Source organism: Panthera pardus, unplaced genomic scaffold (assembly GCF_024362965.1).
Source record: "Panthera pardus isolate Hobbes unplaced genomic scaffold, ASM2436296v1 HiC_scaffold_27, whole genome shotgun sequence".
Taxonomy (NCBI): domain Eukaryota; kingdom Metazoa; phylum Chordata; class Mammalia; order Carnivora; family Felidae; genus Panthera; species Panthera pardus.
The window spans coordinates 119,550,428-119,569,600 of NW_026526843.1; the positions used below are offsets into that span (position 1 = coordinate 119,550,428).

At 45.8% G+C, this 19,173-nt stretch overlaps 1 protein-coding gene across 2 annotated transcripts in view; it reads left to right on the forward strand.

Moving 5' to 3' along the window:
- The first annotated feature begins 1,452 nt into the window (after positions 1-1,452).
- Positions 1,453-19,173, forward strand: part of ARSF (arylsulfatase F) — a 30,485-nt gene continuing 12,764 nt past the window's right edge. The window contains exons 1-6 of one of the 2 annotated variants that reach the window (XM_019431195.2): positions 1,453-1,650; positions 9,671-9,734; positions 10,736-10,885; positions 12,333-12,454; positions 13,705-13,827; positions 16,491-16,914. In XM_019431195.2, coding sequence (XP_019286740.1) covers positions 9,724-9,734; positions 10,736-10,885; positions 12,333-12,454; positions 13,705-13,827; positions 16,491-16,914 — 830 coding nt within the window. In that variant the 5' untranslated portion in view covers positions 1,453-1,650; positions 9,671-9,723. Of the gene's footprint in view, positions 1,651-8,629; positions 8,789-9,670; positions 9,735-10,735; positions 10,886-12,332; positions 12,455-13,704; positions 13,828-16,490; positions 16,915-19,173 lie in introns of those variants that run through there. The other variant, XM_019431194.2, reaches the window with a different exon arrangement.

Consider the following 19,173-nt stretch of genomic DNA (forward strand, 5'->3'; position numbering starts at 1 on the left):
AATATAGTATAATATAATACAATACAATTCAATATAGTATAGTATAATATAACAGTATAATATAATATAGTACAATGCAATATAGAATAGTATAATACAATGTATTATATTTCAAATAGTATATATAGTATAACATAATATAGTATAATATCACGGAGTATAGAATAGTATAATATAGTTTAGTATAGTACAGTATAGCATAGTATAACATAATATAGTATAATATAATGGAGTATACTATACTATAATACATACTATATTATATATTATTATATATGATAACATATAGTATTATATAATACATATATACTATATAGTATAATATATTATAGTATAATATAACCTAGGGTTTCAAAAAAGGTTAAAGAGAAAGAAAGAAACTTTGGACTGAATGAGTGATTTGACTAATCCAAATATAATATAATATAATATAATATAATATAATATAATATAATGGAATATACTATACGATACTATGGTATAGTATAATATAACATAGTATAGTATAGTGTAAGATAATATAGTATAATATAGCATATATAAAGAATATATGTATATCTTCGTTAAATATAGCCCTAAATGTCCCACTTAAGACTCCAGTGTAATTTTCCTCATTTGTCGACACATATTTATGGAGCTTTGCCATTCAAAGAAAACAGGTCAGAATCATAACCTACTGTAGAAAAACGCTCTAAGGAGTAAAAACAGAACAAAAGCACACATTCTTAGAAACAGACCAAGCCAGGGAGCCCAGGTCCTGAATGAGAGCTGTGTTTGTGTTGTGTATACCTGTGTTTCCTTCCCATCCCCACCTCATTCTAAAGATAATTTAGAATGATTTTTTTTTTTAACGCATAGGAAGAACTCCAAGAATATTTTCAGGGATCCCTGTCTCTGGGGCTCATCCCACTAGCCTCACTTTGCTATCATCACTGCAAATTATGACTCACGGACAAGTGATAAAGTAAAATCAGTTGTTGATTTATTTTATTTTTTTAACGTTTATTTATTTGTGAGACAGAGAGAGACGGAGCATGAACGGGGGAGGGTCAGAGAGAGAGGGAGACACAGAATCCAAAGCAGGTTCCAGACCCCGAGCTGTCAGCACAGAGCCTGATGCAGGGGTTGAACTCACGAACGCTGAGGTCATGACCTGAGCCGAAGTCAGATGCTTAACCGACGGAGCCACCCAGGCGCCCGTAAATCGGTTGTTGATTTAAAGCGAAAAACACAAAAGGACGACCATCTGTGAGAAAGTTAAGACGAGCTTGCCTGAAACTCGGCAAATCCTTGCCCAAGGGTGAGGCAGCTGCGAGAACTTGCTCTCCCCGAAATGGTGTGGGGCTATGTGGTGTCAGGAGATCAGCTGTGACTTAGATCCCAGGGGAGGGTGCATGGGTGAGGCCCCCTTGGGTGGCTCTTTCAGGAGAACTTCTGAGCTGTCAGCTGATGAGCACGAGAGTGTACGTCCTTACCAGCAGGACAGCGAAAGGTCATTTCCGCAGCAAAAACGGACATTCAGCGGTTCCAGAAACGACCGTAGCCCTCAGCCCCGGATTTGGGCGCCTCTAATGAGCCGTGGACTGCCTTACTGCCCAAACTGCCTTACGTGTCAGACTATCTCCTACCCGAGTCCTGACCCTGACGCATGTGAGTACCTGTGCCCTGGCTGTAGGAACTCTGACTTCCTCAACTAAGACCAGAGAAACCTTCCTGGGCGACTGAGGGCGGTCCCCGCCTGCCTTTCGTGCTCTGCGAAGCACATGCCGGCAATCGATGGCCCTTTGGCCACCTCTCACGCCATTTTAGTCTCTGCGAACGCTTTCCGTCTTCTGTCTGGCTAAGTGTTTCTCGACGGGCATAAGTCTGAATCTTGCAGCACCCTTGGGGTCGGTGGTGATTCGTGCTGAGCCTATGGTACCTGTCTTGTGCATCATATGTATTGCCCCTCTCTGTCATCGTAAAAACAAAATAAGAAAGACGCAGGAAGGAGAATGGAGTGGGAAGCTGGTTAAATTCGAGATTTGTATGTATTCTCTGCTGGCTCTCCCAGAAACGACACGCCCCGCCCCCCTCACTTCACAGTTGTGGGATCTTTGAGCCTAAGGGAGCAATGTGTTCGTCAGTGTCCCCGTCACACTCCCTCCATAGTCGGTGTAATTTAATATCCTGGTGGATCCACAGAGAAGAAGCTCGCGTCACAGCTGCAGGTAATGGTAGGTACAACCTCTACGTGGCATTGACCGCGTCCCGATTTCGCCTTTGCATCTGCCTGCACAGGTACGGCTGGGTCAGCACGATGCCAGCCGCCCAGCGTGTCCCAGTGATTGTCCTTCTCCGAGTCTGTGACTCGCCTAGGTGTCCGCAGGGGCAGGGGCTGAGCCTGCTGGGTTGAACCACATGACAATGTCTCGGCGTGGCAGCTCATGACCTACACGCACAGTGGTTTGATAGGATTCAACCCGGTGTTGATTCAGGGCTCGAGAGACATGCCGGGAGGAAGAAAGGTTGAGACCAGATCCCGACCGTGTTGTCAGGATAGCTGAGCAACCGGGACGGGTGAGACAGACACCTGTCGTAAGAAAAGGAACTACGGAGGAACCCACTGCAGTCCAAAACGAGAAATTGCCCGCATAACCTCGCACCCCGCCCCGTGGTTTACATGCAAAAATCTTCTTCCAGAAAATTCCGGAAACCCCTCGGGACTCAGCGCCTCTGACACGCGTGCCTTGAACCCACCCATGGCTTTCAGCAAATGGGAAGGTTATTGACAGTGGCTGGACAGGACTCTGGACACGTCAGAGTGTCTCTGGGGCCACAGAGAAGCCCGGTCAGGCTTTCAGGGAGCAGCGATGTTTTGCACTAGGAAGCTCTGAGGTCCTGGTCTGATTTGCCTGCATACCTGGTCTTAGCAGGCTGGTGGCTGGTCTGAAAATAAAAAAAAAAAACAAAAAACAAAGTTCGAACATGTGGCGTGAGAAAAGAGACGCGTGGTGTGCGGGTCGGGCTCTGGAGCCCGCTTCGCATTCTGTGGCTCCCTCTCTCTCTGCCCCTCCCCTGCTCACTCTGTCTCCCTTTCAAAAATAAATAAACATTTAAAAAAAACTGCCTTGAAATAAGGTGGGTCTGATGGCATAACAGTGTGCAGACCAAACCGTAACCTGCGAATGCTTCTGTACCAGAGGACACGAAATTTGAGAAGAACCAACAATGATGAGCCAGCCGACTATGTTTCCCCAAATGCCGTAGAGGGGATCAGACAACCTCCTAGCTGCATCTGCTGGATAAAAGCGTTTCCTGAGCTCCTGTCCCTGCAGCACTCAGGACCACGTTAGGTTTGGTGATCCCTGCTGGACAGCCTTGTTTGCTCGCGTGAACTGCAACATTTTAATGGGACTCTGTTTTCTTGCAAATACACAGGGGAGTCAACTGAGTCAAGGCATAAAACAGGACCTGGCTTCATGGTTCCGTCTTGAAGTGATGAGCTGGGAACCTGGGCTTGGTGAAGGTCCTCCGGGTGCTATGACTGCAGAAGGCAGGTGGCAAAGCCTTTCCTGGCTGTCACGCACCTGACATTCGAATGGGGCACAACGGGTCATCGGAAGTGGCTTCCCAGAGTAGGGTTTGCCAGGCAGGGGTGCGTGCAATGAGCCAATGAGAGAAGAGACCTTCTGGAGGGTGACAGGACAGTGGAGCACAGCCTGTGGATGGACAGGAGGGACGTCCCGGGGTGGCCATCAGAGAGGAGCTAGGTGAACAGGGTGCGTGCGTGTGTGTGTGTGTGTGTGTGTGTGTGTTGAGGTTGAGGGTTGAGGGCGTCTTGTGGGTTGAATGGCGTCCCTCGTGCCTGAATCACATGCTGAAGCCCTAATTCCCCAGTACCTCGGATAAGAATGTGACCTTCTTTGGAACAAATGTTGGTGCAGGTATCATCATCAGCTCTGTTAAGGTGAGGTCATCCTGGACCCAGCTGGGACATGACCCCCATATGCCTGGTGCCCCTATAAAAACGGAGGAATTCAGACATAGACAGACACGTGGGAAGAAGGCCGTGTAGACACAGAGGCAGAGGCGGGACATGCCAAGGGACGCCCAGGATCGCCCGCAGCCCCCAGAAGCTGGGACACAGACACAAAACAGCCTGTCCCCTAGAGCCTCCGGGGGGAGCCAGCCCTCTGCCCCACCTGGATCTCAGACTTCTGGTCTCCAGAACGGGAACAGAATGAATGTGTGTTGTTCTCAGCCACCAAGTTTGTGGTTAGTTGTTGCAGGAGCCCCAGGCAAGTTGCACACTGCCTGTGTCTATATCTCTGAGCTTCCAGACTTGTGGGTCCACTGCTCCCGAATAAGACCAACGCGTATCTCAATTAAATGTCCCCTCGATTTGTTTTTCTTTCCTGATCTCCCCAGCACTGGGTTTATTCTTTACCCTTGAAGCTGAGAACAAGCAGACAAATGACCAGGATGTGTCCCTTCTGATCATTTTGTTGGATTCTGATGCAACAGTAGTTTGAATCTGTCTTTGGGGCTCATGGAGACAGTCTTCTGGCTTTCCTTGGATTATCTTGTGTGCACGCACACACGCGTGTGTGTATGTGTGTTCCTTCTTGTCTTTCTGGAGTTGCTTTCATCACAGAGCTTGTCCGTCTTGCAACCATTGTCTGCCCACACACTTTGCTGTTCCCACTGGCCTCTCATGAATTTCATCCCACGTCCTGTAGGTTTTCATCATGTTATGACAACCATTGCCAGGTTGAATGCAGGAACGATTTCTCATCGCGAGGTGTCGTTACTGCTTCTGCACAGTGCCCCACCCCCCACCTTTCTCCAGTCCCAAAGGTCTACTGATGACATCCATTAGTGGCTTGAGCACAGCTTCTCTGCTTTACGCAGAAATTCTGTGTCCTGGCGTATTCTGAATTTTTAGAAGGACGTCTGTGTTTTGGAATCTTTTCCAGGGTCAAGTTACTTTCCTTGTATCTAAGCTTTGGGTGTCTCTTTTTTGGTGGGATTACTGGGTGCGGGCAAGGGGAACGGTTGATGTGTCTTTGGGGTGTGTTGGACCGGATCGGGTCTGCCTTGTTAGAGGTGTGGAGAGGGGTTGGATTCTTGGAAAGTGAGGACCCTGTTGGGCTGTTCCCCAGAGGGGTTTGGATGCCTCCTGAGTGTGTGGACCCTCCCGCTGTCCTGCCTCACAGCCTCCTCCCCACGGGACGTACACGTGTCCCATTGGAGGGGACGGGAGCTGTGAGCGAATTCGCCATCCAAACCGTTGACTGTGCCATCCACGTGTTGTTTCTTGTATAAACAACAGCAAGACCTCATCCTTTCCTTCTTGTGGTTCTTATGTTCATTGGGCAGAACTCCCAACACCAGAGTGTGGTATCACAGGCACACAGAGACACAGCGCTCATGTGCACCACCAAGGGACACACGAAAACACATCCATGCACAAACACATATGCACACACATATGCACTCACACACCCAGGTATACGGACGCATAGATACATCCTTATATGCACACACATGGTCCCTTTTCAAAAAAAAGAAAAAGAAATCCTGTCATCTCAGTTTGCTGAGACATTTTTTCAAGAAGGCTCCACGCTGGTCACGGACCTTGAAGTCATGACTCTGAGGTCAAGATCTGCGCTGAGACCAAGAGTCGGATGCTTAACCGACTGAGCCATCCAGGTGCCCCAAGGGATTTGTTTTTTTTTTTTAGTGGTGGATGTTTATGAGTTGTGTCAAGTGGTCTGAGAATGACTTTGACCGCTGAGGTCAGGTATTACATTAACCAGTTTCATACTGGTGATCTGCGAAGCCTTCAAACCGATCTGCTCTCAGAGCCGTAGCTCACTGTCTATGGGGTTGCTTGGCATGACACCAGATGCCCCAGTTAGATTCGGATTCCGGATAAGCAACACGTCCTTTTCCCCGTGTGAGCTTACCCACGCAGTGTCTGGGACACGTTGCACGAAAATGAATATGGCTCGTTTCGTTGACATTCACAGTGAGCTGGGCATCTACTTGCTAAATCTGCAATCCTATGAGCTTGGGATTTCACCCCATGTGTTATAGAGCAATCCGTTTAGTGTCTCCCCCCGAGAGCCTGCGTGGACGGGGTGACGTCAAGGTAGTGGCTGCGGGACGCACGCCTCTGTGTGCCGTGCTAACTCGGGCGTGTTGTTCTCCAAGTCTATCCTGGTCTGCGAGCCTGGGTGCAGATTGTGGCAGCATCGGCATGGGCAGTGTTTCCTGGGAGGAGACTTCTTTGCCTCGGCTGGCTGTCGGGTCCCGAAGCCAGGACTCAGCCTCACAAATATCACTGCCGTGGCCCACGGTGCTTCAGCCTGTCCACGGGGTCCCTTGTGCCATTGGGGAGGAATCGAACACACTTCTCAGGACCACTAGAGACGCAAATGGTTTCCTACAGTGGCTTTGAGGGAGCCAGCCGATGTATCTGCATTGTCACATTTCCTTTATGATTGATGTTGGCCGCTTTTCAAACGTGTTTGTTCCAAACACAGCAAGCTGCTTCTTTATCTGGGGCGTAAATCACGGAGCAGGTGTCCTTTGGGGCGTGCCAGGATCCAAGTGCTGGGTGGCGATGGCTAAGTTCCCAGCATTTTTACGATTTCTAATTTATGATTTTCTCCTGTCCTGTGTGGATTTCTCCGAGCAACGCCGCACCCTCTCACCTGCCTGAAAGGCACCTTCAGTCCAAGACTTACCTTTCCAAGATCCCTCCAACTCCTCAGCATCCCGGGTAGAATTCCTTCCATGTTCTCATCTGTGTCCTCATTTCAACCGAGGATGCATTCAGCTGTTCCTGTGCGATCTTTTATCCCACCTTGTCACTTCTACATTTCCCTCCTGTTCTGGAATTCAAGAGTCTCTGTTGAGCAACAAGGCATGCCACTCAGCTTTATAATGCCCATGTGTACCATAGATATCAAATGCTTCGCTGGCATCTGCTAAAATTTCATTGCACGAATGTAGTTTTGCTCAAAGGTGCAACCACTAGGTCTCCAACATCTGTGGGGGGAGTCTCGCTACTTTCCGTACAGGGTTATTCTGAGTGTGTTGTTTATTGCAAACGTGATGTGCGTGTTAAGGCTTCCCTGACACTGGATATTGATAGGCAACGTTGTTATGTCAGAAAGACAGAGGAGGGTTTGTGCTTGTTTGCTTGGTTTGGCCCAGACTATGGTCCACATCAGAGAGGAGCGGAACTCTTGTGTTCTCATGGACTTTGCTCGCCTCACTAATTAATCATCGGTTATCTGGCTGACGCATGTTTCATGTCTAGATCTGGTTATGCGTCACTTGGGATGGTTTGCGGAAACTTCACCACCTGATCGTCTTGAAGCATGATGATGCTGACCCCTTTTTAGGGGGACACCCCAAATTATCAAGGGACGTGGGCAGAGACACTACGCCCAACAGGATCATGAATGGTTGCCTCTACTCAACATCGTGTTCAAGTGTCCTGTGAGGGCTTATATCTTAAGATTCATGTATGTCTCAAGAGGGACTCGGGAGGCTCAGTCAGTTAAGTATCTCAGTTGCACTCAGGTCATGATCTTGCGGTCCAGGAGTTCGAGCCCCACATCGGGCTTTGTGCTGACAGCTCAGAGCCTGGAGCTGCCTCTCCCCTGCTCATGTTCTGTCTCTCTTTATCTTTCAAAATTGAATAAACATTAAGAAAAGATTCATGTGTTTCAAGGATAGTAGCCAAGTGCCACATGGTATATTGGTATGCCCTCTGTGGTACGCATCCTGGAGAATGGGTTCAGAACTTCTTAACACATGATTTTTGGTCTTTTTAGACAATTCCAATGCAGAGTTCCCCAGGGAACAAAGGCGCCCTGGGGATAATCTGTATGTTGGGTCTGACGGTCCAGGATCTGGTATCTACAGTTGATGGAGTCACGCAGTAGCACCTTGAATAAAATATCCCATCTCAAACACATACACACACACACACACACACACACACACACACACACACACACACTATGTTCTGGTGAAACAGGGCTCCATGATGACAATCTGTGTAGCTAATCCCCAGGCAAACTGCTCTGGTTTGTTTAACTGGGTGTTCATGATATTTTCTTCAGGGGTAGGATGACAATGCCTTGGTTCTTATACACCCAGATCTGTCCATCATGCGGAAGACTGGCTGTTTCACTCTGCTTCACTTAGTGCGTAATGGCGATGTTGACAAATAGTAGGTCCACGAGCCCCCAGATTACTCCCCAAACTTTACCTTGCCAAACAGAATTCAGAAATAAGCCTGGGGGTCAGGGAGACGTATTTTCTCTCCGTTAGTTGGGTTCACAGATCGCCCCGAGGCAATGCCAGAGTTCCTGAAGTCATCAGAATCCAACGGACAGGATCAAACAATGACTCTTCCGGAGGAGGGCTGGCCTTTTTCGTCTTGATGAATCATTTTGGTGCTAGTCACAGATAAGAACACTCAGCTACTGCAAGGAAGGTTGCAAGTGTTTCGCTGACTGTAATTCCCCCCCTCCCTTCCCTGGGCTTGTATCAGGAGATGCAAATCAGGGAGGCAAATCAGGTTGCCTCATTTGTGTCTCACAAATCTGAACCATCTGGGTGGGCAGAGCGTGGACCGGCCTCCCCATCGCAGAGACAGGTGGTAAGAGGTAAGAGGTAAGACGTTCAGCTAAAGACTCCAGGCGGCTGCTGAGGAGAACCAAGTGTTCTTCAAGACCTCCTTCTTGTTTTGTCCCGGACATCAGGGAGACCACACTGTGGACCGGTGAGTCAAGGAAGCTTTGTGAGGCTGCACGTGTGGGACACTTCTCACTTCTCGCTTAGTTTCTGTCATCATGGGCAGAGGTGGGACTTTGGACACCCCTTTGGCTGACTCTTTTCTAGAACCCAATGGACCAGCTTAGGCATTGAAAGGTTGATTCCAAACCAGTGTTTGTTTGAGTCACCTTCTCTCCGTTCTCCCTGCTTCCTTTCCATTTCTTAGCCAACGGCTCGTTCTCTGTGGTCTCTGGTGGCATCTCGTTAGGGGCAAGACAGATTGATAAAGGAGGTGTTCTTATTATGTTCTCCATATTATTTTAAGTACAAATTGGAGTGACAGCTTGCATGTGGGAGATGGGTATCTGTTTTCTTTCACTGCAATATATTTCGCTGTTGTAATCATGTGCTTATCATAGTTCCCACCCTCTTTATATGCAAGGATTAGCTATCCATAGGTTACCGTAGAGTCGTATGAATTTGCGCTGACACAAAACCAAATTAGTAGCTTCATTGAAGTAATTACCTCTCTTCAGGGGACCCAAATTCATCCGACCTAGATGTTCTGAGCATAAGCCCTTGTGTTCAGCTGCTCCTCAAGACTATACTGCCATCCAGACGTGTTTTAATAAAGCTTTAGAGACTAAGCCAATTGTCTCAAGAGGCAGAAAGAAGCAGGTGGACCCAGGACCTGGCACCTAAGGATGAGCTCCTTAAAAATAAACTATGAGCAGTAGGTCATTAACGATGGAAAGGTCATATCTTGATAGATTTGGAAAACCAGTCTGAAATGTTGGAAGTAGCAATAATGGCTTTGTAATCTCATGAGGGTTTCATAATGGGGACTCATGTAATGAGTGTGGCAATAACACATGTTTATGTTTTTCAGCACATTTTTCCTCTGGCCAAAGAAAATAATAGGAAGCCACTCGGCACTGTATCATGAAGCTCAGGTGAGGGAAGTTGCTGTTGTGCAAGTGTGTTGAATCTAATGGACACTCTGGGGACATCTGTGAATTCCCCAGGTTTATAGATTCTGTTATTTATAGGTGACAGCCATTCCTGGGTAGGGTTGGCCATAGATGTCTACACTGATGTTCTGGATTCAGTAAGTCTAAGACAAAATAGGTGAAATGACGTCAAAACAGGATGCGAGAAAAGCAACTCAATGTGGCTGGTGTTGTTTCCAAATGTTTATACAAAGGTTCTGGGAGCAGAGGAAGGTTAGTGACCATTTGCTTCCTCCCTCCCAGAGGAAATCTTTGAGGTGGGTCTTCAGACATGAATAAAAACCAGACGGAAATAATACAATTAATTGTTCAAGCACCCAATATTCATTACCTGCTAATTGAGTAGGGACCCGGTGGGAAGGGTATTATATATTTCTCCGGGAAAATGGGGGTTTTGTTGGGGGCTGAGCAAAATCGTGAAGCAGACTAAACTAGTCTTCAGATTCCAGGGTGCTCCTTTTCCACCATTCAGGTCTTCAACCATGTTCTCCCTTCTCCTTTGCCCTGGGGTTGGTTTCTCTTTGTTTGGCTTGCTGTTTTCCTTCCCTCCAACCAAATGTCCCTTCAGCAAAACTCTGTGCCCACCCGCGTTTGAATTCCAGTGCAAAGGAAAGTCGGCGGGGTCCTTCTTCCAGGGATGTGACCTCAGGAGTTTTACTGCCCCTGACGTAAGAAATGCTTTGTCTTCAAGTAAATGGTTTCAGACTTCATGTCCTGAAGGAGCATTTTGTGTGTGTGAGCAGGAAACCCAGGGGAGCCTCTCTTTGCACGTTGTGGGCCCCATTCGACAGTGGCAGTCAATGCTTGGGAAGAGACATTCTCGAGGCTCGCCTGTTCCTTGGGAGATTGCCTGGTCTCCCGTGAGCCCTGCTGCATTCATGGGGACACGGTAATGGGAAGTAGCTCTTGAAGCCATCCTTGTAAAATCCATTGTCCCTTCTCAGGATCCTCGCCATCGCTCTGTCTTGGACGTGTTTACTCCTAAGCCCATGTGGGGCCCAGGAGGTGCATGAGGACAAGCCGAATATTGTCCTGATGATAGTGGACGATCTTGGGATCGGTGACTTGGGCTGCTTTGGCAATGACACGATGAGGTATGGCTTCGAGTTGAGCTGTGCTATTTCACTTGTTGTCTAGGCTTGGGAGGTTGATAACGTTTTATGACTACATCATGTGGAAAACCAAACTCATGGGATGGAATTTGCCTTTAAAAGAAGCCCATAATATTAAAATCAGGACCGTCTGGACTTTAATCTTGATTCTGCACTTACTGGTTCTGAAATCTGGCACAAGTTACTTGACTTCTGTGTGTCTTTCTTATCTTTCTTATCGGTCAAGCGTGCAGGTGAGCAGTGTACAGGTGTGGGCTCACAGATGCAAGGCATTTAGAGTAGTTACCTACCATGTCCTGAGCCCTCTGCGATATGCACTTTTATGATGAGCGACGATTTTTACGCATACTTTTTCTCGGCGGGACTGGACATTGCACCCTTCCTAATTCTGGAAGCCAACAGACCTTTTACGGTGAGGTGCTTGTATTGTAAGAATGGGCATTCTGAAGGAAAAAAAATGTACATGAAATAGACTCAGAGCTTTGTGGTAGGCAACGAAACGAAACATGGCAGGCCATGTACATGAGTAATGCCTACGCCAAGGCTTAGGAGTGCATCAGGGCTAGACGTGTGAAGTCTATACGTGGAAATCAACAATTCCATATTGTCCCATCTTCTCTCTTATGAAGAAAGTCAGGTCTCATTACATTTTACTGGGTTCCAGCCAGGGGGCTGTCTCTCTTCTGTACAGTCTGTCTGATTTTCTCCAACCTCCACACACCTTTCTAGGGAATCATGAGGCAGAGGTTGCAAACTTTGTCTGGAGCAAAGACGTCTGTCTATAGAGCCTGTGCATTGAACTTGTCGTTGGGTCTATTACTTGCTAGGCATAACGAAAGTGTGTAAGTCATTAGCCTTAATTCATCAGCCCATAAACACAGAAGTATTTTTACATATATTTTATTTTAAAGAAATTTTAATGTTTATTTATTTTTGAGAGAGAGAGACAGAGAGAGAGAGAGAGAGAGTGAGTGGGGGAGGGGCAGAAAGAGACACAGAATCCAAAGCCAGCTCCAGGCTCTGAGCTGTCAGCAGAGGCTCCGATGCAGGGCTTGAACCCATGAACCTGTGAGATCATGACCTGAGCTGAAGTCAGATGCTCAACTGACTGAGCCACCCGGGCGCCCCAATTTTACATATATCTTAAAAGGCAGTGCCATTAAATGTACTCATTGAATATATGCAGTAGATACCACATTGCAGAACCAAATTATATCGACTGTGCAATACACAGCCACTGCCTAAAACCTCAGCTGTATTTTCTCCACGATGTGGGCAGAAACCAGGCAATTAGGCGATGTGTGCAGTTACTTTTTCTCTGATTCTGAGCTCAGGGAATCACAGCAAACAGAGCTGTTGGTTTCTGTCTCTCTCTCTCTCTCTGTCCCCTCTTGTCCCCTCTGCAATTCCCCTCTGTCTCTCTTTCCAGGACTCCTAACATCGACCGCTTAGCAAGGGAAGGCGTACAACTGAAACACCACATCTCCGCAGCGTCAATGTGCACCCCAAGCCGGGCCGCCTTCCTCACGGGAAGATACCCCATCCGATCAGGTGTGTAGATGGACGCACCTCTGCTACTCTCTGTGAACATGTTAAGCCACGAGGAAGTGAGTAGGTGACTAGGTCATTTCGAAAAGTTTGCCCCAAAAAGGGCAGACACACGTCCATGCACACACAGCTGCGGACATCTGTGTGGAAAGCACTGCTCTCCTAGTCAACCCAAGCCCACCCTGCGTGGCTGAGTTATGTCTATTCACCTAGAGTTGAATGTTTCTCCTCGGTGGCCTGCAATCAGGCGTAGGCAGGACTTTCCATCCCAGGGCAAGAACGAGAAGCTGTCTCAGAAGGACGTAACGTATAGAACACGCCTACGCTAATCCGGGCTGTCATGAGGATGTCCTAGCACAATGTCTCAAACGTTCATCACCCATTTCAACCATTGTATGGATGCAACAGGCTTTGCTTATCTGTCCCTTGATTGACTAACCATTGGATTGTTTCTGGCTTTAGGCTCTTACGAAAAGTTCTGTTGTGTACTTGCCCAGACACATGTTTGACTCATTTTCAGATCTTTTGAGGTTGATGATATCTGGCTTAGCGGGTGCTAGGGTGCATCAGGTCCAGTGAACGTTAACTCTTTATTCTTTTTTTCTTCTTGTAGTACACTTCTATGTGATTTGACTCTCTTTTTTTTTCTGTGCTGCTCACTTTATGTAAATTCGGAGAAGTTCAAAACCTAGATGTCCACTTGTCCCGGATGCCCCAGTGTCAGGTTTTTCACAGACATTTGGCTTATCCATCTTTTCTGCAAATACTAAAACTTATTATCAGAAACACACACACACACACACACACACACACACACACACACACATTGTAGGATTTCAGGTTTTCATGATTTCATTTTTTGGCTCTTTTACCGACACAATGATTCCCCTGCCAAGAGTAGGCCTGTGTTAGTGGTTCAGTCACGCGTGTCTACTGAAATGACACCCAGTCCTGTTGTAAATTTGCAAGAGGCTACATGTAGAGTGTTATTTGAGTGGTGTGCTTGTGCATATCTGGTAGTGTCGTGCGTGTGTGTGCAAGTGGGTAAGGGGTGCGTCATGGGGCCCGGTGTGAGTTCTGTCTGCGGGACGTGATTTTCCTCGCCCACGTGATGGTTTTGTTGTTCCTCTCTCGTCATGTCTGCGTCTTCCAACTCCTGAACTCCCCGTGACTCCCTCTCCTCTCCATCTCACGGGAACCTACTCACTGCACGTGCCTTCTGCTTTTTGCTTTTCTTTTCCCATCCCGTCTAGGAATGGTTTCTAACAGAGTGAGCCGTGTGATCTCCACGCTCGGAGCTCCTGCTGGACTCCCTCGCAATGAGACAACATTTGCAGCCTTACTGAAGAGGCAAGGGTATAGTACGGCATTGATAGGTAAGAAGCGACCACGGGCATGCCTCGTTTACACAAAGGAATAATCTGCGTCGTTCTATGCTCGATGTGGTTTTCTTGGAAACCCTTTGTTTCCAAAGAAGCATGCATCTTGGCTGTGGCAGAGAAGGCCCTCCGTGTGATATCGACTCTATATCCACCACTCCGTGGGCTACCTGTGAGCTTTCTCTTTACTTTCCAAAATTAACCCTGCTTAATCTATCATACGGTCTTTCCCAAGGAAACGTGTTCCCTGTGTCCTCCAGAATTCTTCATCATGCTTTGTTCACCTGGGACCATCTGCCCTAATGCCCCCTGACCAACACACACACATTTCTTCCTAAACGACGCCCGTTCACTCTTTTCAGACAGAATTCAGGCATGACGGAAGACCGCTTCCCACCAGACCCCCAGTTCTTGCCAGATGGCCACCCCACGTGCTTCTGTATAATCCTGTGTTCTTTGTCTTTGCATAGAACTCTGTATGATACTGTGATTTCTACATTATTCTCTGCAGACTCTGGAATACATCGACCCATTCACCACACAACACTTGTGAAGTGTGACAAGCTCTCTCAAGAACACACAAATAGCTTTATGCATCAACTAATGACTCCATAAACTAATGACTCCGTAAAAAAGTCTATGCCCTATAACCATCACCCAAATAGAAAAAAAAATATTTAAAAACTGACTTTTGAGAAATGTCAACACCCTGTATCTGTCACCCCAATCAAGTGCAGCTACACCTACTGTCTTTATTTGAGAGCCTGGGTTTCAATTGGCTTGAGAATAACATCCTAGTTTAAAGTTTATTTATTTATTTTGAGAGAGAAAGAGAGAGAGAGAGAGAGAGAGAGAGAGCAGGGGAGGGGGCAGAGAAAGAGGGAGAGAGAGAATCCCAAGTAGGCTCTGTGCTGTCAGTGACAGTAAGATCATGACTTAAGCCAAGAGTTGGACGCTTAACTGACTGAACCACCTGGGTATCTCCAGAATAACATGCTATTTTCTTTTCTTTTCTCTTCTTCTTATTTATTATTGAGACACAGAGAGAGACAGAGCATGAGCAGGGGAGGGGCAGAGAGAGGAGGAGACACAGAATCGGAAGCAGGCTCCAGGCTCTGAGGTGTCAGCACAGAGCCCGATGCGGGGCTTGAACTCACAAACTGTGAGATCATGACCTGATCCGAAGTCAGATGCTTAACTGACTGAGCCACCCAGGCGCCCCTAACATGCTATTTTAAATTGACTTTTGTAACCAATTTGACATTGATCAGAGGAGACAGTCTTCATGGAGGTGCAGGACTGGAAAGCCTGGGCCAGTAGTCCTGGTTCTCATGTGCTTAGTCCGTCAGGTGCTCTGAGATATGAATCTGCATCCTTCATGTGGCCCTAACTCCATGGGGGGAACCATTAATGGTTTAGTGGATACACATGATCAGATTCTGTTACAGTCCTCATGTTAACAGGACAAACATGGATCTTTCTGTTACCATTCAAAACGTGTGGCAAGTTTTATCAAATAAAGTTCAGTGAAGTTTAGTGGGAGACTCTGGGATTTCCAGCCAGCCATCTATCCAACCATCTACTCATGCATGCCTGGTCCATTCTCCATCATTTATCTACATCTACTAACTATCTATCTGTCATCTATCTATCTATCTATCCATCTATTCTCTATATCTATCTGTTACGTATGTGTCCGTCCATCCATCCACCCACACATCCACTCATCTATCATATATCTATCTGTCCACCTATGTATGCATATATACATTACCCATCTGTTTGCCATGATTTTATTTGTATTTATCATTATATATCTATGTACTATCTCTACCCACCCACCATCTATTCGTCATGTATCATTTATCTTATCTCTATCATTTATTTTTATGGCTATAATTTACATCTATCTATCTATCTATCTATCTATCTATCTATCTATCTAATCTATCCATCGTGCAACCATGCATCCATCTATCCATCCATCATATCCATCCATCCATCCATCCATCCATCCATCCTTCATATCTATCCATCTATAATATCTATCTATCCATCATATCTATCTATCTATCTATCTATCTATCTATCTATCTATCTATCTAATCTATCCATTGTCCATCCATCCATCCATCCATTCATCCAACCATCCATCCATCCATCATATCTATCATCTATCTATCTATCCATCATATCTATCATCTATCTATATATGTATCCATCCATCCATCCATCATATCTATCTATCTATCTATCTATCTATCTATCCATCGTCTGTCCATCTATCCATCCACTCATACATCTATCCATTCATCTGCCACTCATGTATCCATCTATCCATCTTATATCATATGTATCTCATCATCTAATATCTATTTATCTACTTAGCTACTCACCTGTCTATCCATCATCTATAGTCTACACTGACTCTCTCATGTCTTCATCTTTGTGGCTATGACTTTTTTTCTTCCTGTGAATGAGAAACTGCCCAGTTCACATCCTTGCTGCAAACTCACAAGTGTGTTTTCCTCCCTTTAATTTTCATCCTATTTGTTCACTCACAACCAGGTCTTGACACAGATTTTTGTGCAGTAAAGAAGTCACACAGTGTTGGTGGTGTGTGTGCATATTATGCATTATTTGTCTGTTTGTCATTTCAGGCAAATGGCACGAAGGCTTAAACTGTGATTCCCGACATGACCACTGCCATCACCCATATAATTATGGGTTTGATTACTTCTATGGCATGCCATTCACTCTGTTTGAACCTTGCTGGCCGGATCCCTCGCGTGACACGGAATTAGCCATCGGGGGCAAAGTCTGGCTCTGCATTCAGCTGGTCGCCGTTGCTGCACTCACGGCTGCCTTGGGGAAGCTGAGTCGCTTGATCTGTCTTCCCTGGTCTTTCATATTCTCCATGATTCTTTTTATTTTTCTGCTGGGCTACTTTTGGTTCTCCAGTTACAAATCCCCTCTGTACTGGGATTGCCTCCTCATGCGCGAGCACGAGATCACTGAACAACCGATGAAGGCAGAGCGTGCTGGCTCCATCATGGTGAGGGAGGCGACTTCATTTATGGAAAGGTAAAAGTCATTTTCTTTCAAAATCCATGTATTTTAATGGATTTAACAATGAGTATTTTAAAGACAGGAGTCTTTTTAAAACATATATATATATATATATATATATATATATATATATATATATATATTTTAACATGAAATTTATTGTCAAATTGGTTTCCTTACAACACCCAGTGCCTATCCCAACAGGTGCACTCCTCAATGCCCATCACCCACTTTCCCTCTCCCCCACCCCCCCATCAACCCTCAGTTTGTTCTCAGTCTCTTATGGTTTGGCCCCTTCCCTCTCTAACTTTTTTTTTTCTCCTTCCCCTCCCCCATGGTCTTCTGTTAAGTTTCTCAGGATCCACATAAGAGTGAAACCATATGGTATCTGTCTTTCTCTGTATGGCTTATTTCACTTAACATCACACTCTCCAGTTCCATCCACGTTGCTACAAAGGGCCATATTTCATTCTTTCTCATTGCCACGTAGTATTCCATTGTGTATATAAACCACAATTTCTTTATCCATTCATCAGTTGATGGACATTTAAGCTCTTTCCATAATTTGGCTATTGTTGAGAGTGCTGCTATAAACATTGGGCTACAAGTGCCCCTATGCATCAGTACTCCTGTATCCCTTGGGTGAATTCCTAGCAGTGCTATTGCTGGGTCATAGGGTAGATCTATTGTTAATTTTTTGAGGAACCTGCACAGTTTTCCAGAGTGGCTGCACCAGTTTGCATTCCCACCAGCAGTGCAAGAGGGTTCCTGTTTCTCCACATCCTCGCCAGCATCTATAGTCTCCTGATTTGCTCATTTGAGCCCCTGTGACTGGCATGAGGTGATATCTGAGTGTGGTTTTGATTTGTATTTCCCTGATGAGGATTGATGCTGAGCATCTTTTCATGTGCCTGTTGGCCATTTGGATAAGACAGGAGTCTTTTAAAAACCATAAGAGAATGAGTGTTTTTTAAAAATAAAAGGTGATGGTTTGAACAATGTTGACTTAAGAAATGGAATATTGCTAGTTAGGGCTAGACAATACAATAGTGCGTGTTTTGGAGTTCACATGGACTCTTCAGGAAGTGCCTGAGGAGGTGGTATCTCATTTGAGTTCCTCTTATTAAAATCACAATATCTCTGTTGGCCTCGAAATTCAGATTTGGTCAGACCAAGCAGGTAGACTCACACTAGACTGAGACTTACAAAACTGGCTTATTAATTTGCAATGCATATTGTTTGTATATTAATGTACAATGGGAAATGTATTTGCCAGGAAACAGATAGTAGAGTAAGTTGGCCATTGCATTTTTTTTCCTGTTAGGGAAAAAACTTTTTGAGAAGTTAAAATCAGAGGGCTTATCACTGAGCATGTGATACATAAGGGATTTTATTCCGCTTAGGGCAGTGGTGATCGTTAGAGAGTCCTATGCATCCCAAACATAATCACTGGAAAGTTTTCAAGGGAGCCACATTTAGAAACATCTAGCTGATGGATCTTTTTTCAGAAAAAGGCTGTGAACACATTTTTTTGCTCACCTTTTGTCTTTACTGATCACCATCCTGGGGTCTGGGCTTCGAGGACAAGTACACATTTAGTGATGACATTAGATGTACAAGCCCATGATAAGAAATAGGGTAATGGGCATTAGTTCAGGGTGCTATCAGTCCAAACTGTAGGAACCTTCCAAGATATCAGGGAACCATACTTGAGAAGACATGTTAACTAAATCCTGAAAGGTAAGCAAGAACAAGACGAACAAGGGGCCAGGCATTCCCAAATAAAGCTGAAGCAGAAGGAAGATAGGTCCTCGGCTAAGCAGGGACACACAGAACACAAATGCCACTCTAAGAAACTTCGGCTGCAATGAAATATGGAAACGCAAAGAAAGGGAAAAGAATTAAAAAGGAAGTTGTGCCATGGTGAGTTGGATTAGGGTAGTGTGAAATGGAATTCCCTAGAAACTTCACATCCATCTGGAAGCCCAGAATCTGATGTTACTTTGGAATTGGGTCTTTGGAGATGTGATTTGTGAAGATGAGGTCATCACAGGGTAGGGATCTGTAAGCTAGTGTGTTTGACTGCCCTGTAGAGTTGATTGCTGATATAAAGTATCTTGGGCCATGTGTGGCTAGCTTTGTCCTTACCCCATAGGCCACGAGGACACAAAACAAATTTGTACTCTCAGACAGAGAGAGAGATCAAACCGTCTTTGCCTTGTAGATGCAATGCAATGGCTGGTTTCATCAGGGCAAACGCCTTATTCCCTGGTA